Genomic DNA, 22,528 nt, shown 5'->3' with positions numbered 1-22,528 from the left:
GAACCAAGGACCTCTCGTTCCGCACTTGCTCACGCTAACCACGGGACCACGGCGCTGCTAAACTGAAATTATCCTTGATGTTGCCTATCTTCGCATGGACTACTCAGTTTGTATATTTTGCTTATTTTTTCATAGTTCCACACAACTTCTTCCTGTTTTCTCGATTGATCTGTGTTCAGTTTTTCAAGGCCTATCCACTGTGCCAACTTATAACTAAATCTGAGGGGGGTGCGATGGGGAGGTTCCCTTGTCAGCAACAACACAGAACAGCAACCATGTAACAGAATTTTACATCCAAGGGTTCCCATCTCGCCACGTAACAGACGTTGCACACAAGTCAGATGTCTCCATAGGATTTCTAAATAGAGGCAACTGGCAGTCATACAGAAAATCATTGAATGTAAATCGAAATTCGCCAGTAGTGTGCTGAAACTTTACCATAACATTTGGACCTGTTGGATGGGGTTAAATCATCATCAGCACTTTTGTATCCCAGAAGAGAATCCCGTAATAAATCCGTTAGATATGTTGTATGTGCTGCGTACAATGTAAAACATAGTTTTTGTGAGGTTTACTCAGCTCTATGCATTCCGTCCTCTTGCCACTTGCTTAACAGTTATTGAGAGACAGACAGCCAACGTGAAGATCTAGCGTTCTGTTCTGTTCCTATTTATGGTGTCAGTATGTGTACTGTTTAAGTTACAACGCCAACACGTCTTTACTGCACATATCTATTTCTATCAAGGAGTTTTGTGAAATTACTTTGGTTTTGTAGCTGGTGTAATAATTACATTTAACAACAATTGTGTCTAAAGGATTGAACTTCCCGTCAAATAACTACAGTTCTGTCAGGGCTTCATATAGTTGCTCTAATTTCGTTTGATATCTGTTGTCCTGCACTTTACATCTGATCGTACTTGTGTCCTCTATGCCATTTTTCATTTTCCGAGGACGCTCCCAGCAAATCTAAGTCCTCTGACCACTTCTCCTATACTTTACAATGCCAAAGAACAATTCAAGTTAGCCACTGTACAGCATCTGAATTGTCTGATTCACATTCTCCCAAAACCTCCTCTTCTTCTTCTTCTTCTTCTTCCTATTATTATTATTATTATTATTGATACACAAAGCAAAATTTGCATTCTTGGTTTAAGGCTTCTTACGCATACACCAAAATTCAGGATGACGACACCTTCTGTGGCAGATGTTCAATCCTGTATATAAACTTCTGATATATGCCCTATACCACGTGATACAATTAATCACAGTCACGTACAGGGTGGTCCATTGATAGTGACCGGGCCAATATCTCACAAAATAAGCATCAAAAGAAAAAACTACAAAGAATAAAACTCGTCTAACTTGAAGGGGGAAACCATACGGCGCTATGGTTGACCCGCTAGATGGCACTGCCATACGTCAAACGGATATGAACTGCGTTTTTTAAAATAGGGACCAACATTTTTTATTACCTATTCATGTAGTACGTAAAGAAATATGAATGTTTTAGTTGGAACACTTTTTTCGCTTGTGATAGATGGCGCTGTAATAGTCACAAACGTATAAGTACGTGGTATCACATAACATTACGCCTGTGTGGACGGTATTTGCTTCGTGATACATTACCCGTGCTAAAATGGACCGTTTACCAATTGCAGAAAAGGTCGATATCGTGTTGATGTATGGCTATTGTGATCAAAATGGCCAACGGGCGCGTGCTATGGATGCTGCTCGGTATCCTGGACGACATCATGCAAGTGTCCGGACCGTTCGCCGGATAGTTACGTTATTTAAGGGAACAGGAAGTGTTCACCAAAATGTGAAACGTCAACCACGACCTGCAACAAATGATGATGCCGAAGGAGGTGTTTTAGCTGCTGTCGCGGCTAATCAGCACATCAGTAGCAGACAAATTGCGCGAGAGTCGGGAATCTCAAAAATGTCGGTATTGAGAATGCTACATCAACATCGATTGCACCAGTACCATTTTTCTAAGCACCAGGAATTGCATGGCGACGACTTTGAACGTCGTGTACCGTTCTGCCACTAGGCACAGGAGAAATTACGGGACGATGAGAGATTTTTTGCACGCGTCCTGTTTAGCGACGACGCGTCATTCACGAACAGCGGTAACGTAAACCGGCATAATATACAATATTGGGCAACGGAAAATCCACGATGGCTGTGACAAGTGGAACATCAGTGACCTTGGCGGGTTAATGTATGGTGCGGCATTATGGGAGGAAGGATAATTGGCCCCCATTTTATCGATGGCAATCTAAATGGTGCAATGTATGCTGATTTCCTACGTAATGTTCTACCGATGCTACTACAAGATGTTTCACTGCATGACAGAATGCCGATGTACTTCCAACATGATGGATGTCCGGCACATAGCTCGCGTGCGGTTGAAGCGGTATTGAATAGCATATTTCATGACAGGTGGATTGGTAGTGAAAGCACCATACCATATCCCGCATGTAGACCTGATCTGACGTCCACGGAATTCTTTCTGTGGGGAAAGTTGAAGGATATTTGCTATCGTGGTCCACCGACAACGCCTGACAACATGCGTCAGCGCATTGTCAATGCATGTGCGAACGTTACGGAAGGCGAACTACTCGCTGTTGAGGGGAATGTCGTTACACGTATTGCCAAATGCAATGAGGTTGACGGACATCATTCTGAGCATTTATTGCATTAATGTGGTATTTGCAGGTAATCACGCTGTAACAGCATGCGTTCTCAGAAATAAGCACTTCATAAAGGTACATGTATCACATTGGAACAACCGAAATAAAATGTTCAAACGTACCTACGTTCTGTATTTTAATCTAAGAAACCTACCAGTTACCAACTGTTCGTCTAAAATTGTGAGCCATATGTTTGTGACTATTACAGCGCCATCTATCACAAAGCGAAAAAAGTGGTCCAACTAAAACACTCATATTTCTTTACGAACTGCACGAATATGTAATAAAAATGTGGATTCCTATTAAAAAAACGCAGTTAATATCTGTTTGACCTATGGCAGCGCCATCTAGTGGGCCAACCAGAGCGCCATCTGGTTTCCGCCTTCGAGATAGGCGAGTTTCGTTCTTTGTCGTTTTTTCGTTTGACGCTTATGTCGTGAGACATTTGGCCCAGTCACGATCAATGGACCCCCCCCCCCCCCGTATAAATGGAATTATATGTATGGAACAGATTGGAATTAAAGTGCAACAGGTGAATCACATCAGGTGTTTGTGGGAGGATGGAAGACTGCCCCTCGCGAGGATCACCCTTATGTACAGGCGGTTCAGTATGGCGCAATTCTGGACGAGACAGTACAGCGCATTAGCCGCTCGGGATAGTTTAGCACCACACCCTAACGCAGTTCGGACGGCATAGTACAGTATAGTACAGTTCATTAGCCAGACAGTATAGTACAGCGCTGTACCTGAAGGCGATGTCGGATCAATATTTTGTTTCTGCGCATTACCAAAGTTCCTCTCTTAGGCCTTGAACAGGCGATCACTCAAATGTCTCTCGTGCTAAGACGCTCAGTTTTCTATGGGAAGGTCTCATACCACTGTTTTCGGGATGATGGATTTACGTTCTAAGCACATTTTCGTGCGCTTCTGAGCACACTTTTCTTGTCAGATAATATCCCTTATCTGTGAAATTTTGTCTGTGTGAAGGAATAGGTTCACGTGTATGTAGAGAATCTTATTCAGATACTGCACAAAGGAGCAGTGATTCTGGGATTAACCTCATATGGCGAGAGGTGGGAACACGTAATGCAGCCAGGATCACTATTAATCATGTCGTTTTGGTGGTACAGATGTTACGGGACACTCACAAGCCAACGTTACTGTGACACTGTGCTCGTTCCCCGTCTGCATCTTTTCAGCGGTGCATTCGGTCCTGATTCTATTTTTATGGATGACAATGCGCCATCACTTAGAATTGCGCAGGTGGAGGAGCTATTGGAAAGAGAAGATATTCAGCTAGTACACTAGCGTACGCGTAAGGCCCATCGAGTATGTGTGGGATGCCTTTGGCAGACGTATTGCAGCACGTCGATATGCACCGGCGGACGCCCAGCCGTTGTCAACGGCGCTGGTGGAGGAACGGAATGCTCTACCACAAGGCCTGCTTACCAATCTTGTTACCATGATGGGAACACGTTGTAGAGCATGCATTGCTGTCCGTGGTAGCTTCAGTGTATTTATTATCTTTGAATAAAAGTACTATTTCAGTTCGTCTCATTGCGTGTTTCCTTCAGTTACTTTCTGTACTGTACTGTATTCTAGCCGTTGCTACTACGTCCAGCTTTCATAGAGCGGTATTACTCGGCTGTGACTCATCACGCGAAAGCTACTTTCATCTTTCAGTTTTGCGCACTAGTGTGTTACGCCCTTCTAGGAAAGAAAATTCTAAATAACTTCATTCCCCTTGTTCGTTCAACGAGGTTCCAAAGGTGAGCCGCATTCCATGACTTCCAGAAGGCATTCACCACAGTAATGCACAGTGATTTGCAGAACAAAATTGGAATTAATCATGTGTTTGGCGAATTTATAAGTGGATTCTGGGCGTCTGAGCAGGTGGAATTCAGTACTTCTCAGTGGAAAAAAGTCAACTGATGTTAAATGAAACTTCAGTTGCTGCCCAAATCAATTTTAAAGGACTGTTACTGTTTTCAACATAGGAGAATTATCTGGTGGTCTTCAGAAGTTCTGTAACGCTGTTCTCTTTGCGTAAAGAATTAAAGAGCATTTACGAATACTGACGTATTCTGGACCAAGAATGCAAAAAATGTAACACACTGAGCATAAATAGTGTCGTACGACCGTTTTGTGAACATTGTCGTGTACCATAATTAGGTTCCAATAAAATAGCAAGTGCAAGTAATCTAAAATAACCCAAGCAACAAACAATACAACAAGTTAAGGTCAGCGATTTCTGTATCCATTTACTGTATTTCTATATGAAATTCATCGGGACCATATCCCATTTTAAAGAACAAATACCACGAAGAGCTGAAGCAATAGAAAGGTAAGAATCTCTGAAGTGGATTCTGAACTCAGCAGTAACCTCACAATAAAGTTGGAGAGTTCGCAAAATCAGACAAGCAGTTGTAAATAGAGGTTTGTTGGAAACCTTGATCTACTTTTCGACAACTTCAAAATTGTCTTCATGAGGAGGTGTAATGAACACTGAAAATTGCATTAGTGGTTACAAAAATATTTTAAATAGAACAGAGTAACATCTGTACCCAAAAGATTGTACAGTAATGGTACTCACTTGGTACATCACATGCTTATTAAGTGCAATGAATAGAGCCAAATCGCTTTTCTCCTGTGAGACATCCACAATGATGGCATCTGGATTGCAGGGCTATGTATGCGACAAATAGGGAAAGTCAACTGCCCAAATATACAGGCCCTAGCACTAAGGAAAGTTAGCTGAAGAGGGCCCTAAATGGGTGAACTAAATGTAAGAAAGGCGAGTAGATTTAATGAGCAGATTATGTAATTACAAAAGAAAAAAAAAAGAAAATAGTGTGTTCTATAAGACCGCAGTTAATCTAAAATGATATACAACTAAACAAATATAAAAGTGTAAAGATGGAATGTGAAAACATTTTTGTAACATCCTAAGATAACGGCGACATTTCGCTGTACATGTAGGAAAATTGTTATTAAAAGTAATAGGTGGTGCTGTAAGGAAGTGTGAGGCACTAAATTTATTAATTGTAATGGCTAAAATGGAGAGCATTAAGGCAGTTCATAAACAGTAGCTTACAACAGAGCAACACTGCAACATTTCGCCGAACATGTAGTAAATACTACTACTAAAGGTTGTAAACAAAAGGAGAAAAGATCCAGTACTGTTCCATTACATTATTACCTCACAGTGAAAAAAAATAACAACCATCAAAGATGTGGGAATAACTGCCTGTGGCCACCTACATTTGGATGACTAGATAGAAAAAGCACACTCCAGACTGCATTTCATAGGGGAATTCCTAGACAAATCCAATAAATCCACGAAAGAGGTGGTTAACTGAAGACTCATTTTCCTGACTCTAGAGAGTTGGTCATCTCTCTGGGGCACTTCCCTAGTCGGCTTAAGAGAATAAAAACAGAAGATACAACGAAGAGAAGCGAATTTCGTCACAGGATCGTTTAGCAAGTCTGTGAGCAATCCGGAGACGTCGAATTGCAGAGGTAGACGCTACATGAAGCGTTGTGCTTTACGGAGAGGTTTACTACTGAAAGTCGAAGACAGTACCTTTGCAGATGAGTCGGATAACGTAGTACTTCCTTGTACTCAGATCTTGTGAAATGAAACTACGAGAAAATCAGAGAAACTAGACATCATACGGAGGCCCAATGACATTCGATCTTGCCAGGCACCACAACGACCTGAAGAGGCAAGGTGTGAAAAGGTACTGGTACCGTAAGTATCCCCTGCCACACACTGTAAGGTGTCTTGCTGGTTATAGAGGTATAGCGGACACGGTGGCAGTTGACGATGTTAGTGGTTAACTATGTTTAATAAATTTACTAGCTGAGTACCTGGCGTTGCCCGGGTATGGAATTATTCCAATCTTCTATTAGTGCATCTCCTTCTTCCGCCCACTCCGTGTCTATTTTCTCCTCTTTCCTTCCTCTGTCCACCTCTTCCTCGCCCGTACCTGTGTTTAAGATGTCATACATTCACAACTATATCATATATTTTTGCAGGTACATTCACTGGTGCATTTGAATCCTATATGCAAAATAGTTGCGAATAGAGTTACTAGTAAAGAAATAATAAAGGTCATGCCTGATGCGGCAGTTTTACTGCATGTACTGCGTGAATAGTGAAAATGTAGTAACCGATAAACTTTTTTCCTTTGATCATTTTGTGGGTTGTATGAGCGAGGAAAAAAATGGTTCAAATGGCTCTGAGCACTATGGGACTTAACATCTGTGGTCATCAGTGCCCTAGAACTTAGAACTACTTAAACCTAACTAACCTAACGACATCACATAACACCCAGTCATCACGAGGCAGAGAAAATCCCTGACCCCGCTGGGAATCGAACCCGGGAACCCGGGCGTGGGAAGATAGAACGCTACCGCACGACCACGAGCTGCGGTCAGAGAGAGGAAACGTCTCGTACAGGTTTGACACTACACTGACGGAAAAGATCTCAGTACCAAAACATAATTAACATCGAGTAATGAATCTTTTGGAACACATTTGTCTAGGTAGCATATTTAAGAAATTAACATTGCAAGATCATGGGTTAATGTAAGCGCGAGATAAGCCTTTGCTAAAGTGGAACGCCGATACATTAATAACCGGTGTAAGAGCCAGAATGTCGGATGCAAGCATGCAAACGTGCGTGCATCGTGTTGTACAGGTGCTGGATGCCAGTTTGTGGGATGGAGTTCCATGCCTGTTGCACTTGGTCGGTCAATACAGACACGGTTAATGCTGTTTGTGGTTGGCGCTCGAGTTGCCGTCCACTTACGTCCCATATGTGCTCGGCTGGAGACAGATCTGGTGATCGTGCAGGCCAAGGCATCATGTCGATATTCAGTAGAACATGTTGGGTTACGACAGCGGTATGTGGTCGAGTCTTATCCAGTTTGACAACACCCCCTGGAATACTGTTCATAAATAGCAGCTCAGCAGGTCTAATTACCAAATTTGCAGTCAGGGTGTGTGGGACAACTACGACAGTACTCGCGCTTTCATACGAAATCGCACCTCAGACCGTAATTCCAGTGTGTCTGGCATACAGATAGGTTGGTTGCAAGCCTCCTCCTAAGCAACACGTGGACATCACTGACACTGAGGTAGAACCAGCTTTCATCTCAACGCAACAGACCTCTACCCTGCCCTCAGAGGAGCTCTCGATTGACACCACTGATGTGGCAGGTGATGGTTTGCGACCAGTGGAAGGTACGCTACGTGGCATCTGGTTCGGAGTTGCCATTGAAGTAGCTGATTTGTAACACTTTGTTTTGTCACTATGGTAACTACTGCGGCTCAAATTTCTGCTGTATATGCAGTACAATGCGCCAGAGCCATGCACCGAACATGATGGTGTTCCATCACGGAAGTGCCATGTGGCCGTACAGAGACCGATCTTCTTGCGACTGTACATTATAGTGACCACCGTTGCCAGTAATCCTGTGTCTACATCCCTGCCAAGTCTTCCTGCTATAGAGGAATACATTATCCGTTGTCGGCTGTGTTGTGCTTTATTAAAATAGTGCTATTACCTAATTTCAGCCGTGGGCCAGTAGCTGAGAGGCCCTGCTAAACACACAGGACTGGGCAGATAGTTTAAATTGTGGAAAGGAGCAAAAATAAGCGGCTGTCAGTTACACTCGAACATACAACTTTATGTATTTGACAATACATTACCAGAGACAAGAATTAAAAAAAAAACACAACATTAATTTTTGGAACTTAATTACCGGCCGAATGCGCCATACAATCTCATACCTTAAGGGCAAGACCATATTGATTTAAAATCGGCTGAAAGCCAATAACTTAAGACTCAAACCAAAATCAGAAATTTAAAAGGCAGAAGGCCTTATCTTAAACAGTTCTTTCAATTAGGCCCAAGGCCCAAACAATTTCACACCTTAAGACCAAAACAACTTTAATTTTTAAAAAAATCGGCTGAAGGCCGATCACTTAAGACCCAAACCAAAATAAATTTGTATCTTAAAACAGTTCTTTCAATTAGGCTGAAGAGCCAAACAATCTTAGACCATAAGGGCAAAACAACCTTAATTTAAAAATCGGCTAGAAGACATACAAATACCAACAATAAGAACAAATAAGAAAAGGCAGTACACATGCTCAGGAGTTTCCGAGGGTCGACCTGGAATTCAAACACTAACGCTCGCTTAGGTGAGGCAGGCAGTCGGCCCAACCATTCTCGATCCGACGACAACCCAACCGACAGACAGTCAACGGACCACCGACAAGATAACTTCCGCTCCACCCGACCAGTTCAATGGAACAACGCAGAACGTATTGGCGCCCACAACCAATTATACATTGAGCTGTCAAACTACACACCATGCTGGACAGCAACAACACGATGAGGAAAATACACTGCCCGAATTTACGTCAACGGCCAGGGCAGGTACCAGGAACGTTAATGGCCACAAGGTAGAAGATTCCGCTGGTGCTCTTCAATTCAAAATAACCAAGTACAGCTAAACTCTACCGGAGGGTGGCTAAAATTTGCCAACTTGAAAACACACGTTGTTGCTCGCGGGCATGTCCCAACAGCCGACAACGAAATCCAAACGACACAATGTGAACAGTTGTGACTTGCTGGTAGATTAAGTCAAAGCTCAACTTTCGCGTCCAGGATCGGTGATCCACGGACCTCGTAGCAATGGGAACAGCAGCACACCTTCGACCGCGCGTGGACGCCGCCAGCGGCCTCGGCCAAACCTAGCGCCGCGGAGATTTCCTCGCTGCTCCACGCCAACCGACCAACTGCCCAGGCCCGGAAGCGGTGAAAGGGGCAAGTATACGTCGGCCGATGGGACGACCAACCGAACGACCAGCCGATGGTCGTCCCGCTCCAATCTTCTTCCGTGGGACAGTTCATATGTGACGCCAGCGGTCGGCGGGCACTAGCTGTCGGCGCCTCGCCGGCGCACCGTCCCCCCGACTTCACTGCAGCTGCGTCCCGACTGCACTACTGGGCCGTCCCGAATACAGATGGGCAAAACTGTTCTTTTCAGAGATCGGATCAGAACTGTTCACTCCCTGAAATGAATTAGCTCTTTTTCATGACTCACCACTCATTTACAATAGAAAATAAATGGAAGGCACATTGCCCTTTAAACTTGGTTTATTCCAGTACTATACCTGTATTTTGATCTTATTTGATCCCATTTTGAAGTAACACAGATAATGAGTAAGAATTTTGTATTGTTTATTGAAATTTCCATGATATGACAAAGTTTTTGATTATTGATTTATTTTACACTATCGTGGTTTTTTTGGGTGATCAGAAAATGTTGTAACTTGAGATTTACATTAACAATATATCTGGCTATAATGTAGTAAAATTTCATTAACCTCATACAAATACATCGCAAGCCATATATCTTTAAAGTGAACGTTTCCTTCTGAAGACGCCTAAAATCGCAAAATCCGTACCAGAATAAGAAAAAAAATATAAATTTGACTGTAAAACGAAAGCGCTGCATATAGCCTTACGCAGAATAAAACAAGGAAAATATTGGTGTATCACATTTTGCGATACGTTTATCGGTTCGCTCGTAATTAAAGCGTAAATTCGATTGTCCATAATAAATATCCTATAGTAAGAGGAGTCGTCAGGAACCTAATCTGATCAGTTTAAACAAATAAAAATAAAATAAAAACATATGATGTATACACAACATAATAATGTAATATACATAGCAGTATTACTACGAAGAACAATATCCAGTAGAGACGAACTCCGATGCAGAAGCACTGAGTCGAGCAGGTCGAGCTGCGAGCTGTATTACTGAGTGAGCTAAGACCGCAGAGACCAGAGTGACACCTGAGTTGCTTTGCTCAATGCTCTGGCTACAGTCGAGAACGGTGGGGTGAGCGTTGAGCGGGCGAGTTCCGAGGGTGGGGGGAGCGGTGAACTCACCCGCTCCGAGACAAATCGTCCGTTCCCTTGCGAGCAGTTGCAAGTAGTTCCTATGTTATCCGCTAGGTGGCTCTCTGTCCTGTTGCTCGCATCAACTGTCCAGAGGGCAGGACGTACGACTGAAACGATCGCCGACAGCATGTGATGCGAAGTTAAGCTGCGCCAGACACTGCACGCGGCAGACGACGCACAGAGATGTCACGGCATATGTGAAACACAAAATCCAATGGAGCACTGCACAATGCAGGCAGCCAAGGTAGAAGCAGGGCAGAGGCCGGCGCTGGCTGTGTTGTGTGGCGTGCACTGTGCTGTGACCAGCAGAGGCACTGCTGATATGCTCCATCTCTCTCTCTCTCTCTCTCTCTCTCTCTCTCTCTCTCTCTCTCTGCCGTGGGAAACGTTTGGAGCTACCGTTCTTTTTTTCTGTTCACTCCTTTGAAAGATTCAGCTCTATGAATCAGTTCAAGAGCGGATCCCCCATCTCTAGTCCCGAACTGACTGCGAGAGACACGACGACCCGGAAATACTATCGGTCGCTACAGAGACGGTACCACAGTGCACTTATCGATACACGCTGCTGCTGCTGCAGTTCGAAGTTCTGCGGGACTGATGACCTCAGATGTTAAGCCTCATAGCATGATATGTAACACAATGCATACCAATTGTGCTCGATAATGGCTCCCGGCCTAAATTAACTTATAGCACGATTTTAATATAGTGCAATAAAGCCTACAACGGACCACATTTTCTTTTACCGAACACTAAGAGGCCGTGGATCCCTAAGGAAGCAAAATCTTTCTGCAGTATCGCAGAAGGAGCATACAGCATCCGTAGCCCTATTACACGACCTTGTTCAAACTCAGTGGGGTGTTAATAACGGCGTCGTTGTCGCCTTAAAGTCATTGTTGACTAACTTCAACTCACGACATGGAATCTCAAATGTAACTGACGCTCACTAACTTCACAGTGTGTATTCAAATCAAACCTTGAATGCATACTCATAGCGGCACTACGAGCGCCAGTCTTAGGCAATTGGTGCGAAATTTGAATAGACATCATTTTAAAGAAGTGGAATCGTGACTACCAAGTTTCGTTTCTGTTGCATAACTCCTTCTTGGTGTTGTGATTTCTTTTTCCGACAGTGAGTGTGTAAATGTTGTGCCAACCCATCAATTTCTGTCATTCTCAAATACTGGGTGAATAAAGTATGTGTATTCCTGTATCGTTTGCTATACTTCTTTTTCATCCCCGAGCTCAGCCCTTTTGCAAGGTGGATGATTCTCACGTGCACAGTGGCTATTTAAAAGCAATAAGTGGTGTCTACCAAGTTTGGTAGGAGATGTGGAACATACATCAGTGCTTACATTCCCTTTTACAATATATATGGACTTTTGGAGGGAGTTTGGTTTTCTTTACATGTGTTAATAAAATAGTCGTTTATTATGTTCTGTATGACTTCGTACACAGTGGTAAGGACACTGGGCTAGAGATTGGTGCAGCAATCGTCGTTGTAGGAAAGTTTGGCAGGAGCACAAATGATAAGCGAGTAAATTAAAGTAGCAAACAGAAAATTTACTCGACTTGTATTTCTCCAAGCGAACGAATAATCATTACAAATATGGCAGCAAGAAACAGTCCAGCTATCAAAGTCAGTAAGGATGAGGGCTTCTGCAGTAAGCACAAACGATGAAGTTGAAGACTAGATAGCTTCTGCTTAGCATCAAATAGCGAAGTGAGCTGAGAGGCTGCCGCAGGCCGTCCTCTATTGTGGCGGCAGAGGGCGCTTGTAGTCCAGAGCCTCTGGAAGCGTGGCGCAGCGAGCCAGTACCATTGGGTCCGCCAGACCGCGCATGACTGCTATCGGCGTCGGAAGGAAACTTTTCATTTCGTTGCCAACATTGATACGCCGTGGGATGGTCTCGATATGTGCTATCACAGAACCTTCATCTTATTCTACCATTCTTGTGATGTGTCCTGAACTCAGATCCATTTTTGAATTGACCGACAAACACGGAACTAATCGTCTCTGTCACGAACCCTGTCACCAACAAACAACATGAAAGGCGCTGCAATTCCAAACAACTCATCGGCGATACAAAAGCCTATAACAGAAAACGTGTCGCCAATGTCACAAAACATAGACTTTGGAGCAATAGACGAATGACATTTGGTATGATGAGTATTGTTTCATTCTGTGTTCAACTTGTATTCAAGTTTATGTCCCAAGAGTGAAACATGCGGCGATTATTGGGCAGCCATAATTTGGTATTCCATGAGCCCATGATCACTCTTGCAGGTCACATTATTTCCAATGATAATTTGACGGTTTCGGCTTCCATGCTGTGGTACAGTGTTTGTTCCCAAATTGTGATGCTAAATTCCCCAGTGGTGACGCTGTGTTCCAAGACGAGGGGGCCTTGCTCCCACGACTCAAATGGTCCTTGACTGGTTTTGTGAACCCTGGCCCTGGCCACCACAATCACCACAGCTCAATATTATTGAGGCTTCATTGTCTGCTTTGGAGAGAAGGGCGCATGATCGCTATCCTTCGATCATCGTAATCAGAACTTCCCACTTTCTTGCAGGAATAATCGTCTAAGATACCGCTGAAAACCATACTGGACCTGGGTCTGTCAATTCGAGACAAATGGAAGCTGTTCTGAATGCTAAATATTTTCCTACACTCTATTAGTCAAGGTAACGTTTTACGTTTTTTGTGTTTCCATACTTTTATCCACCAACTGTATGTCACTCTTTCCTATGACTTTATACTGTAAGGCTGTCTTTGAAACCTGTTTGCTTCCATTCATTCCTAATGTCCTTATTTCGCTTATGTCCCTCTCTCTTTCGTCATTTACTACAAAATTTTCAGTTCTGGTTTAGTGTTACTACTAGGAATCCTGTCCAGGTTAGTTCTTTGATGTCCGTAAAAATTTTCCACATGATGAACATGACTGGATGCTTTTCTCTTAGTAACACAGGAATCAGTGTCAAACAGCAAAATAGTACAACAGAAAGAGGGGTCAGGTAACAGAACTAAATTCTTGTTATATTCTGCTTATACTAGCCTGTAATTTAATATCTACGTCCTTACCTTCATTAAAAGTACTGCAGGAAGATAACTGAAGTGATGAACTTTTTCCAAAATTTCATATCGAATTACAATTTTGTTACATACCATGTGTTTCCCAAGGGATTCCACTGTCTTATTTTGATTTGCTAACTTAAGACTATAATCATTTCCATGAAAGGTGGCATAATTTTTGTAACTCGTCTTCAGAATTTTCCATTTATACGGTATCGTCAGTATATAATAGTATGTTTCTCATATTGACTGTTGTTTACATGGATCCCTTCTGGCGCTCTTTCTTTTTATTTCAACACAATCCCAATAACATTGCCAACTCTTTCACTGCTGCAGGCGTGCTCTCTACATTCTGTGCTGAGTGCGGCTTTCGTAATGGCTGTACTGCTCTCCAAATGCTCGTGCCTGTGAAGATAGACGGCGTTCTGGCCGATCTGGAAAACTTATCATCCGTTTTTCTTTTCGTCATCCGACATACGTACTGCGCTGCATAAAATTAAGTAAAATACAAAATATTACACGAAATTTTAGAGAGCTTGCAGAGGAGCAGACGCATTGCGTAAATTTTCCGTATGGTTGATTTTAGTTCATACGTTGCATTGAATAAAGTGTAGGTAACATATCGAGATTTTATATAAAATTGATTGCAGAACGATATATTTCGTTCTTGAGTGATCGGGATTTACACCCGACAGAATGTCGTGCACAACGCACAGAGTTCCGTCCGTGGGGGCTGTTATAAAATACACACATCAGAGAAAGTTTTGTATCAGCTAGAGTTCCGACAATTCCGGAATCTGTAGAGAACATTGGAATGGAGATCAACATAAAAATCATTTCCGCCCTTTTTATTGCTCATGAAAACCACGCATTGCATGTTGTACCACCATACAGCAAGACCTTCAGAGGAGGTGGTCCAGACTGATGTACACAACAGTGCCTCTAATACACAGAAGCACGTCCTCTTGCATTGAAGCATGCCTGTATACGTCGTGGCATACTGTCCACATGTTCATCAAGGCACTGCTGGTCCAGATTGTCCCACTTTTTAACGGCGATTCGACGTATATGTGTCAGAGTGGTTGGTGGGTCACGTCGTCCATAAACAGCCCTTTTCAACCTATCCCACACATGTTCGATAGGGTTCATGTCTGGAGAACATGCTAGCCACTCTAGTCGAGCGATGTCGTTATCCTGAAGGAAGTCATTCACAAGATGTGCATGATGGGGGCGCGTTTTTCCGTCCATGAAGACGAATGCCTCGCCAACATGCTGCCGATATGGTTACACTATCGGTCGGAGGATGGCATTCACGTATCGTACAGATGTACGGCGCCTACCATGACCACCAGCGGCCCCACATAATGCCACCACGAAGGAGCAGGGAACCTCCACATTTTGGCATGTGCTGGACAGTGTGTCCAAGGCGTTCAACCTGACCGGGTTGCCTCCAAACACGTCTCCGACGATTGTCTGGTTGAAGGCATATGCGACCCTCAACGGTGAATAGAACGTGATGCAAATCCTGAGCGGTCAATTCGGCATGTTGTTGTGCCCATCTGGACCTCGCCATACACGTCGGGAGTGAAGTTGGCATCATGCAGCCTATTGCACACAGTCTGAGTCGTAGCACGACGTCCTGTGGCTGTACGAAAATCATTATTGAACATGGTGGTGTTGCCGTCAGTGTTCCTCCGAGCTTGAACTACAAACAAGACGAGCCGTTTACCTCCTTCCTGGTGGAATGACTGGAACTGATCGGCTGTCGGACCCCTCCGTCTAATAAGCGCTGCTCTTGCATGGTTGTTTACATCTTGGGGCGGGTTTAGTGTCATCTCTGAACAGTCAAAGGGACTGTGTCTGTGATGCGGTATACACAGTCAACGCCTATCTCCAGGAGTTCTGGGAACCAGGGTGATGAAAAACTTTTTTATATGTGTGTCCGGTTTTAAGCTAATTGCTAGGCGAAAACATTTATTTTTGCACATTTTATATTCCGATATCTTCGCTCCATGAAGGAAAATTTCTTTTCGTTATATGCTATAGTTACTGCGCTGACTCAACTTAATTAAAACTCTTCGCGAAATTTTAAACATTTTTCAGAAGTAAAACGCATTGCGTAAACTTTGCGTGTAGTTCGTTTTAGCTCATACGTTGCAATGAGTGAAATGTAGATGAGATATCGAAATACACTCCTGGAAATTGAAATAAGAACACCGTGAATTCATTGTTCCAGGAAGGGGAAACTTTATTGACACATTCCTGGGGTCAGATACATCACATGATCACACTGACAGAACCACAGGCACATAGACACAGGCAACAGAGCATGCACAATGTCGGCACTAGTACAGTGTATATCCACCTTTCGCAGCAATGCAGGCTGCTATTCTCCCATGGAGACGATCGTAGAGATGCTGGATGTAGTCCTGTGGAACGGCTTGCCATGCCATTTCCACCTGGCGCCTCAGTTGGACCAGCGTTCGTGCTGGACGTGCAGACTGCGTGAGACGACGCTTCATCCAGTCCCAAACATGCTCAACGGGGGACAGATCCGGAGATCTTGCTGGCCAGGGTAGTTGACTTACACCTTCTAGAGCACGTTGGGTGGCACGGGATACATGCGGACGTGCATTGTCCTGTTGGAACATCAAGTTCCCTTGCCGGTCTAGGAATGGTAGAACGATGGGTTCGATGACGGTTTGGATGTACCGTGCACTATTCAGTGTCCCCTCGACGATCACCAGTGGTGTACGGCCAGTGTAGGAGATCGCTCCCCACACCATGATGCCGGGTGTTGGCCCTGTGTGCCTCGGTCGTATGCAGTCCTGATTGTGGCGCTCACCTGCACGGCGCCAAACACGCATACGACCATCATTGGCACCAAGGCAGAAGCGACTCTCATCGCTGAAGACGACACGTCTCCATTCGTCCCTCCATTCACGCCTGTCGCGACACCACTGGAGGCGGGCTGCACGATGTTGGGGCGTGAGCGGAAGACGGCCTAACGGTGTGCGGGACCGTAGCCCAGCTTCATGGAGACGGTTGCGAATGGTCCTCGCCGATACCCCAGGAGCAACAGTGTCCCTAATTTGCTGGGAAGTGGCGGTGCGGTCCCCTACGGCACTGCGTAGGATCCTACGGTCTTGGCGTGCATCCGTGCGTCGCTGCGGTCCGGTCCCAGGTCGACGGGCACGTGCACCTTCCGCCGACCACTGGCGACAACATCGATGTACTGTGGAGACCTCACGCCCCACGTGTTGAGCAATTTGGCGGTACGTCCACCCGGCCTCCTGCATGCCCACTATACGCCCTCGCTCAAAGTCCGTCAACTGCACATACGGTTCACGTCCACGCTGCCGCGGCATGCTACCAGTGTTAAAGACTGCGATGGAGCTCCGTATGCCACGGTAAACTGGCTGACACTGACGGCGGCGGTGCACAAATGCTGCGCAGCTAGCGCCATTCGACGGCCAACACCGCGGTTCCTGGTGTGTCCGCTGTGCCGTGCGTGTGATCATTGCTTGTACAGCCCTCTCGCAGTGTCCGGAGCAAGTATGGTGGGTCTGACACACCGGTGTCAATGTGTTCTTTTTCCATTTCCAGGAGTGTATTATTTAAAACTGAGAGCGGAACCATATCTCTGTTCGTTCTCGAGTGACTAGATTTGATATCTGACGTACGGTCGGGCGCGACGCTTCTATTCCAGTCCTTGCGCATTGCGAACTATGTGGTCATAACAATCGTCGTATCTCATATATGATTCAGGATATTGAAACGAGAGTTTCTGCAAATGATAGCACGCAGTGAGACACATCTGTTGTATAATAAATACATGAATTTTCTTTATTTACCGAGGCATGGAAGTAACTGGTCCGGCTCAGGATGCATAGCACTGTAGGAAAATCAAAGTAGCGCATGTATATATGTCCACAGCACCTGGTAAACAGCGTATCACGACGTGTATATTCGACCACAATAGCGAAAGGGTTAACTTTTAAAGCATATTGAAAAGTGTCTGTGACAATGCTGATAAAATTTCAGTACATTTTATTCATATTTATTTCTCATTGTATAGCATTTAATGAAATGTTTACGATATTCAAAATTAATATAAATTTGGATCGGCGTTTTAATAAATTTTCCTCCTTCAAAGTCTGTGTAGATTCTCATCCCCACTACGTGTAGTATTTGCAAAACTCTATCCGTTCTTTTCGTGGAGAATCGTCATAAATGCATCACCTGCAGGACACTGCACTGTATCTCCTTTGGAAGTTTTAATTTGTCATTTTATATGCGCTTGTTCCTCTGTGCGTGATTTACTATCGGTCAGCATCGGTTTTTGTAGCTGAGCTTACTAAAACACTTCCATTTGTCTTCTCTGACTTTCCATATTCTTTACTCATTGCCTTTCTTTAGCTAATGGCCTAAAATCGGAAATCCTTCGGCACCATCTTAGCTAAATTGGAGCGCCAGTTTGTTGAAATTCCTTATTCACTTTGCTTCACCCTACAATTGATCAGGTGGTTTATTTGGAGTTTCTGTGGTTTCGGCTTTGTGTATTGTAGCCTGACCAGAAGAATTTTCAGTTTCATCGTATGACGAGTACACAATCTACGATTTTCCATAGCAAAATCATGATCACAGGTCACTTCCACATTCCTTGATTCCATTACCTGGTAGCTGCTCTGAAACAAGAATTGTGCTCAATAGAAGACGAGGTCGTCAGCTTTCCCGCTCAACTCGCTACAGTCGTCCACATTAAAAGCGTTTAAATTACGGCCACCTCTTTAGACGAATGGTTGGCGTCGCTGCCTTCAGTGCAGAAGGACCAAGGTTCCATTGCCAGTACCGGCACGAATTTTACTGAGGTAGGGAGGACTGGAAAGAGGTCCACTCAGCTTCGCGATCCCAGATGAAGAGATGCTTGAGTCAAGATGTAGCGATGGGAGCAGGATGCTTCTACTGGCAACAACGGCTGGAGGAAACGAGACGTGATGAGCACGTTTATCATAGTCATGATCACTTCAGGTACTGTTTTGTGTGCAGCAGTAGGCTAACGCCTAATCCGTGAGCGCTATTTTCACTTTTACGAATTTTGGCGTCGAATTAACCAGAGTAAGACGAATAAATAGTGACTACGAAGCGCACTTTTTCTATTTCTGTATCTACATCTACATCTATAATCTGCAAACCATCGTGAGCTGAATGGCGGAGGAGATGTCCCATTGTAGCCGGCTGGAGTGGCCGAGCGGTTCTAGGCGCTACAGACTGGAACCGCGAGACCGCTACGGTCGCAGGTTCGAATCCTGCCTCGGGCATGGATGTGTGTGATGTCCTTAGGATAGTTAGGTTTAAGTAGTTCTAAGTTCTAGGGGACTGATGACCTCAGCAGTTAAGTCCCATAGTACTCAGAGCCATTTGAACCTTAAAATTACATCGCTAATTGAATTGTATTTTATACATTTATGAAGAACTGAGTGAAAGCAATGCACTAAATAGTAGCTGATTGAGGCACCAAGCAGGGACACGAAACAGGACGGAAAATTTTGCAGACGACATGCTGTCAAAAAAGGACGAAAACGAGCACTAAAATCGATTTATAATAATACAGTTCAATTAGCGATGTAATTTTAATAAAATAAAAATTTAACCTACAGAAGATGACACTTTGGTGTCGAAACATGTCTGGGGAAATTTAAAAATGAACTGTGTTTGCATAAGGCTGATTTCCACAACAACCCATTTTTTAAATCGCAAACAAGGAAGAACGAGAAGAGGAGGTTCAAACGTTAGTAAAATGAGGACATAATTCATGTTTGAGATCCACATTCTAGAATGGGACGGACAAATATTTTGTATGTAAGAAAGGCCACTGTCTGCTCCTCTACACGTGATGATGATGATGATGTTTGGTTCGTGGGGCGCTCAACTGCGTGGTTATCAGCGCCCGTACAATTTCCCAACCTTTGCTCAGTCCAATTTCGCCACTTTCCTGGATGATGATGAAATGATGAGGACAACACAAACACCCAGTCAACTCGAGGCAGGTGAAAATCCCTGACCCCGCCGGGAATCTCCTCTACACGTGTTCCGTATTTCATGAGACGTACTAAATCAAGACGACTTTCAGCTTGTTTAATCTTTTCAGGAGTGTTTTTCTGTCCATTAAGAAGTTCATCTAGATGGATTCCAAGACATGTGACATTTAGATTGCGGAGTAGTTTCTTGTCCCCAAAATCTGGGATTAAGCGAACTGCTCGTCAACGTACATTTCTGTCCCGACGTTGTCGAGCCTGCGAGAGAAACGAGAGCTCGGGATGAGTGTATCCGCTCGAGTTCGCCTGGCGTGGCCAGTCTGCGGCCCCTGGGGACCGCGTGGACACGGAGGCGGCGGCGCCGGACAGGTGTTGCAATATTTACAGTCGTCTGCGGCGGCGGTGGTGGCGGGGGGCGGCGGGGGAGGCGCTCGTTAGCACCGGCGCCGGCGGGCGGAGGCGGCGGCGTCGGCGGCGGCGGCGGGGTGCCCGCGATCAATAGCCACACACTTGGCGGCCGGTAACGCCGCCTGGGCCGTGGGGTGCGACGCTGCGCGCCTGCCGGCGGCGCGACGCTCTCCGATTCATTTCTTTCCTCCCGCGTCACCCAGCGCGCTGCCGGACGGCTCGCCGCTGGCTGCAGCAGGGGTAGGGGTGCAGGTGGAAAGGGGGAAACTTGAAGTAATTAGTGATTTCTGAGAAAATTTCTCGTGGATAAACAGCGGTCTGGCTAAGAGTCTTTTAAAAATAAGCTAGGAACAGTGTCGACGGCAAAAACCTTTATTTCGATGGTTACAAGGCAAATAACTGTTTTTGCTCTCCAGACTGTTAGTAAACAACTTTCAAAGCACTTCAAGTAATTAGACTGGATACAGCAGTTTGCGTGAACATTCAATTCTTTATCTCGGAAACACTCCTGGCTGCGTATAGCGGACAGAATAATCCATTTGCGCGTGTTCTTCATAGCAAAGCCCATGCTCATTGCAACTCTGTCACAAACAGTGCACATCCGCCTCCTCAATGGGCCAGTATTTCGTGTTGCTTAGGCAGCAGATTACGAAACCGGCTGTAAAAGATTCAGCCCGTTGCTGTACCATTTATTTGGACGAAATCCGAACGACTGGAGGCGACGCGTGTGATGATGATGTTTGGTTTGTGGGACGCTCAACTGCGTGGTTATCAGCGCCCGTACAATTACCCAATCTTTTGCTCAGTCCAATTTCGCCACTTTCCTAAATGATGATGAAATGATGAGGACAACACAAACACCCAGTCATCTCGAGGCAGGTGAAAATCCCTGACCCCGCCGGGAATCGACGCGTGTGAAACCGGCCAGCATGTCGCGCGAGACAATCGCAGCAGAAGCCAATACCTGCTATGCAGCTACACGCTGATTTATTTCACGTGAAACTGCTCTTGTAGACGTTAATGGTAACTTAATTCTTGTTCCCTTCTACATTTATTTTTGTAATTCAATATTTCAAACAGTATTTCCGAAAACATAAAAAAAAGTTTTGCATCACCCCGGTTCCCAGAATTCCTGTAAATAGACGCTGACTGTGCATATTATATCACAGACACAGTCCCTTTGGCTGTTCAGAGGCGTCACTAAACCCACCCAAAGTCGTAAACAACCATGCATGAGCAGCGCCTATTACACCGAGGGGTCCGAATTCCGATTAGTTCCAGTCATTCCACCAGGAAGGAGGTAAACGGCTCGTCTTGTCTGTAGTTCAGCCACTCCTAGACGCTCAATACCGCGGTTCGATAGCGTACGCATTGTTACTTTGTGCCAGGAAGGGCTCTCAACAAGGGAAGTGCCCAGGTGTCAACTAAAGCGATGTTGTTCAGACATGGACGAGATGGCGTCCGCAGCTCGTGGTCGTGCGGTAGCGTCCTCGCTTCCCACGCCCGGGTTCCCGGGTTCGATTCCCGGCGGGGTCAGGGATTTTCTCTGCCTCGTGATGACTGGGTGTTGTGTGATGTCCTTAGGTTAGTTAGGTTTAAGTAGTTCTAAGTTCTAGGGGACTGATGACCATAGATGTTAAGTCCCATAGTGCTCAGAGCCATCTGAACCATTTTTTTTGGAGGAGATGCAGACAGACAGGAACTGTCGATGACATGCCTCGCGCAGGCCGACCAATGGCTACTACAGCAGTGGATGACCGCTACCTACGGATTATGGCTCGGAGAAACACTGACAGCAAAGCCACCATGTTGAATAATGCTTTTCGTGCAGCCACAGATCGTGTTACGACTCAAACTGTGCGCAATAGGCTGCATGATGCGCAACTTCACTCCCGGCGTCCATGGTGAGGTCCATCTTTGGAATCACGACCCCATGCAGCTCGGTACAGATGGGCCCAACAACAATCAGAATGGACCGCTTAGAATTTGCATCACGTTCTCTTCACCGATGAGTGTCGCGTATGCCTTCAACCACATAATCGTCGGAGACGTGTTTGCAGGCAACCCGGTAACGGTGAACGCCTTGGACAAACTGTCCAGCGTATGTAAACTGGTGGAGGTTCCCTGCTGTTTTTGGGTGGCATTATGTGGGGCCGACGTACGCCGCTGGTGGTTATGGAAGGCGCCGTAACGTCGGTACAACACGTGAATGCCGTCCTTCGATCGATAGTGCAACCATATCGGTTACATGTTGGTGAGGCATTCGCCTTCAAGGACGAAAATTCGCACCCCCATCTAGCACATCTTGTGAATGACTTCCTTCAGGATAACGTC

The 22,528-nt window shown here is 45.0% G+C and overlaps 1 protein-coding gene across 1 annotated transcript in view; it reads right to left on the bottom strand.

Annotated features, from left to right (window-relative positions):
* Positions 1 to 1,015: 1,015 nt before the first annotated feature.
* Positions 1,016 to 22,528, bottom strand: part of LOC126092752 (uncharacterized) — a 56,047-nt gene continuing 34,534 nt past the window's right edge. The window contains exons 2-3 of the mRNA XM_049908478.1: positions 20,172 to 20,461; positions 1,016 to 1,096 (exon numbers count right to left, since the gene is read on the bottom strand). Of these exons, the coding sequence (XP_049764435.1) occupies positions 1,016 to 1,096; positions 20,172 to 20,461 (371 nt within the window). The remainder of the gene's footprint in view (positions 1,097 to 20,171; positions 20,462 to 22,528) is intronic.

Source organism: Schistocerca cancellata, chromosome 7, assembly GCF_023864275.1.
Source record: "Schistocerca cancellata isolate TAMUIC-IGC-003103 chromosome 7, iqSchCanc2.1, whole genome shotgun sequence".
In the NCBI taxonomy this organism is placed as follows: domain Eukaryota; kingdom Metazoa; phylum Arthropoda; class Insecta; order Orthoptera; family Acrididae; genus Schistocerca; species Schistocerca cancellata.
This window is presented reverse-complemented; position numbering and strand designations above follow the sequence as displayed.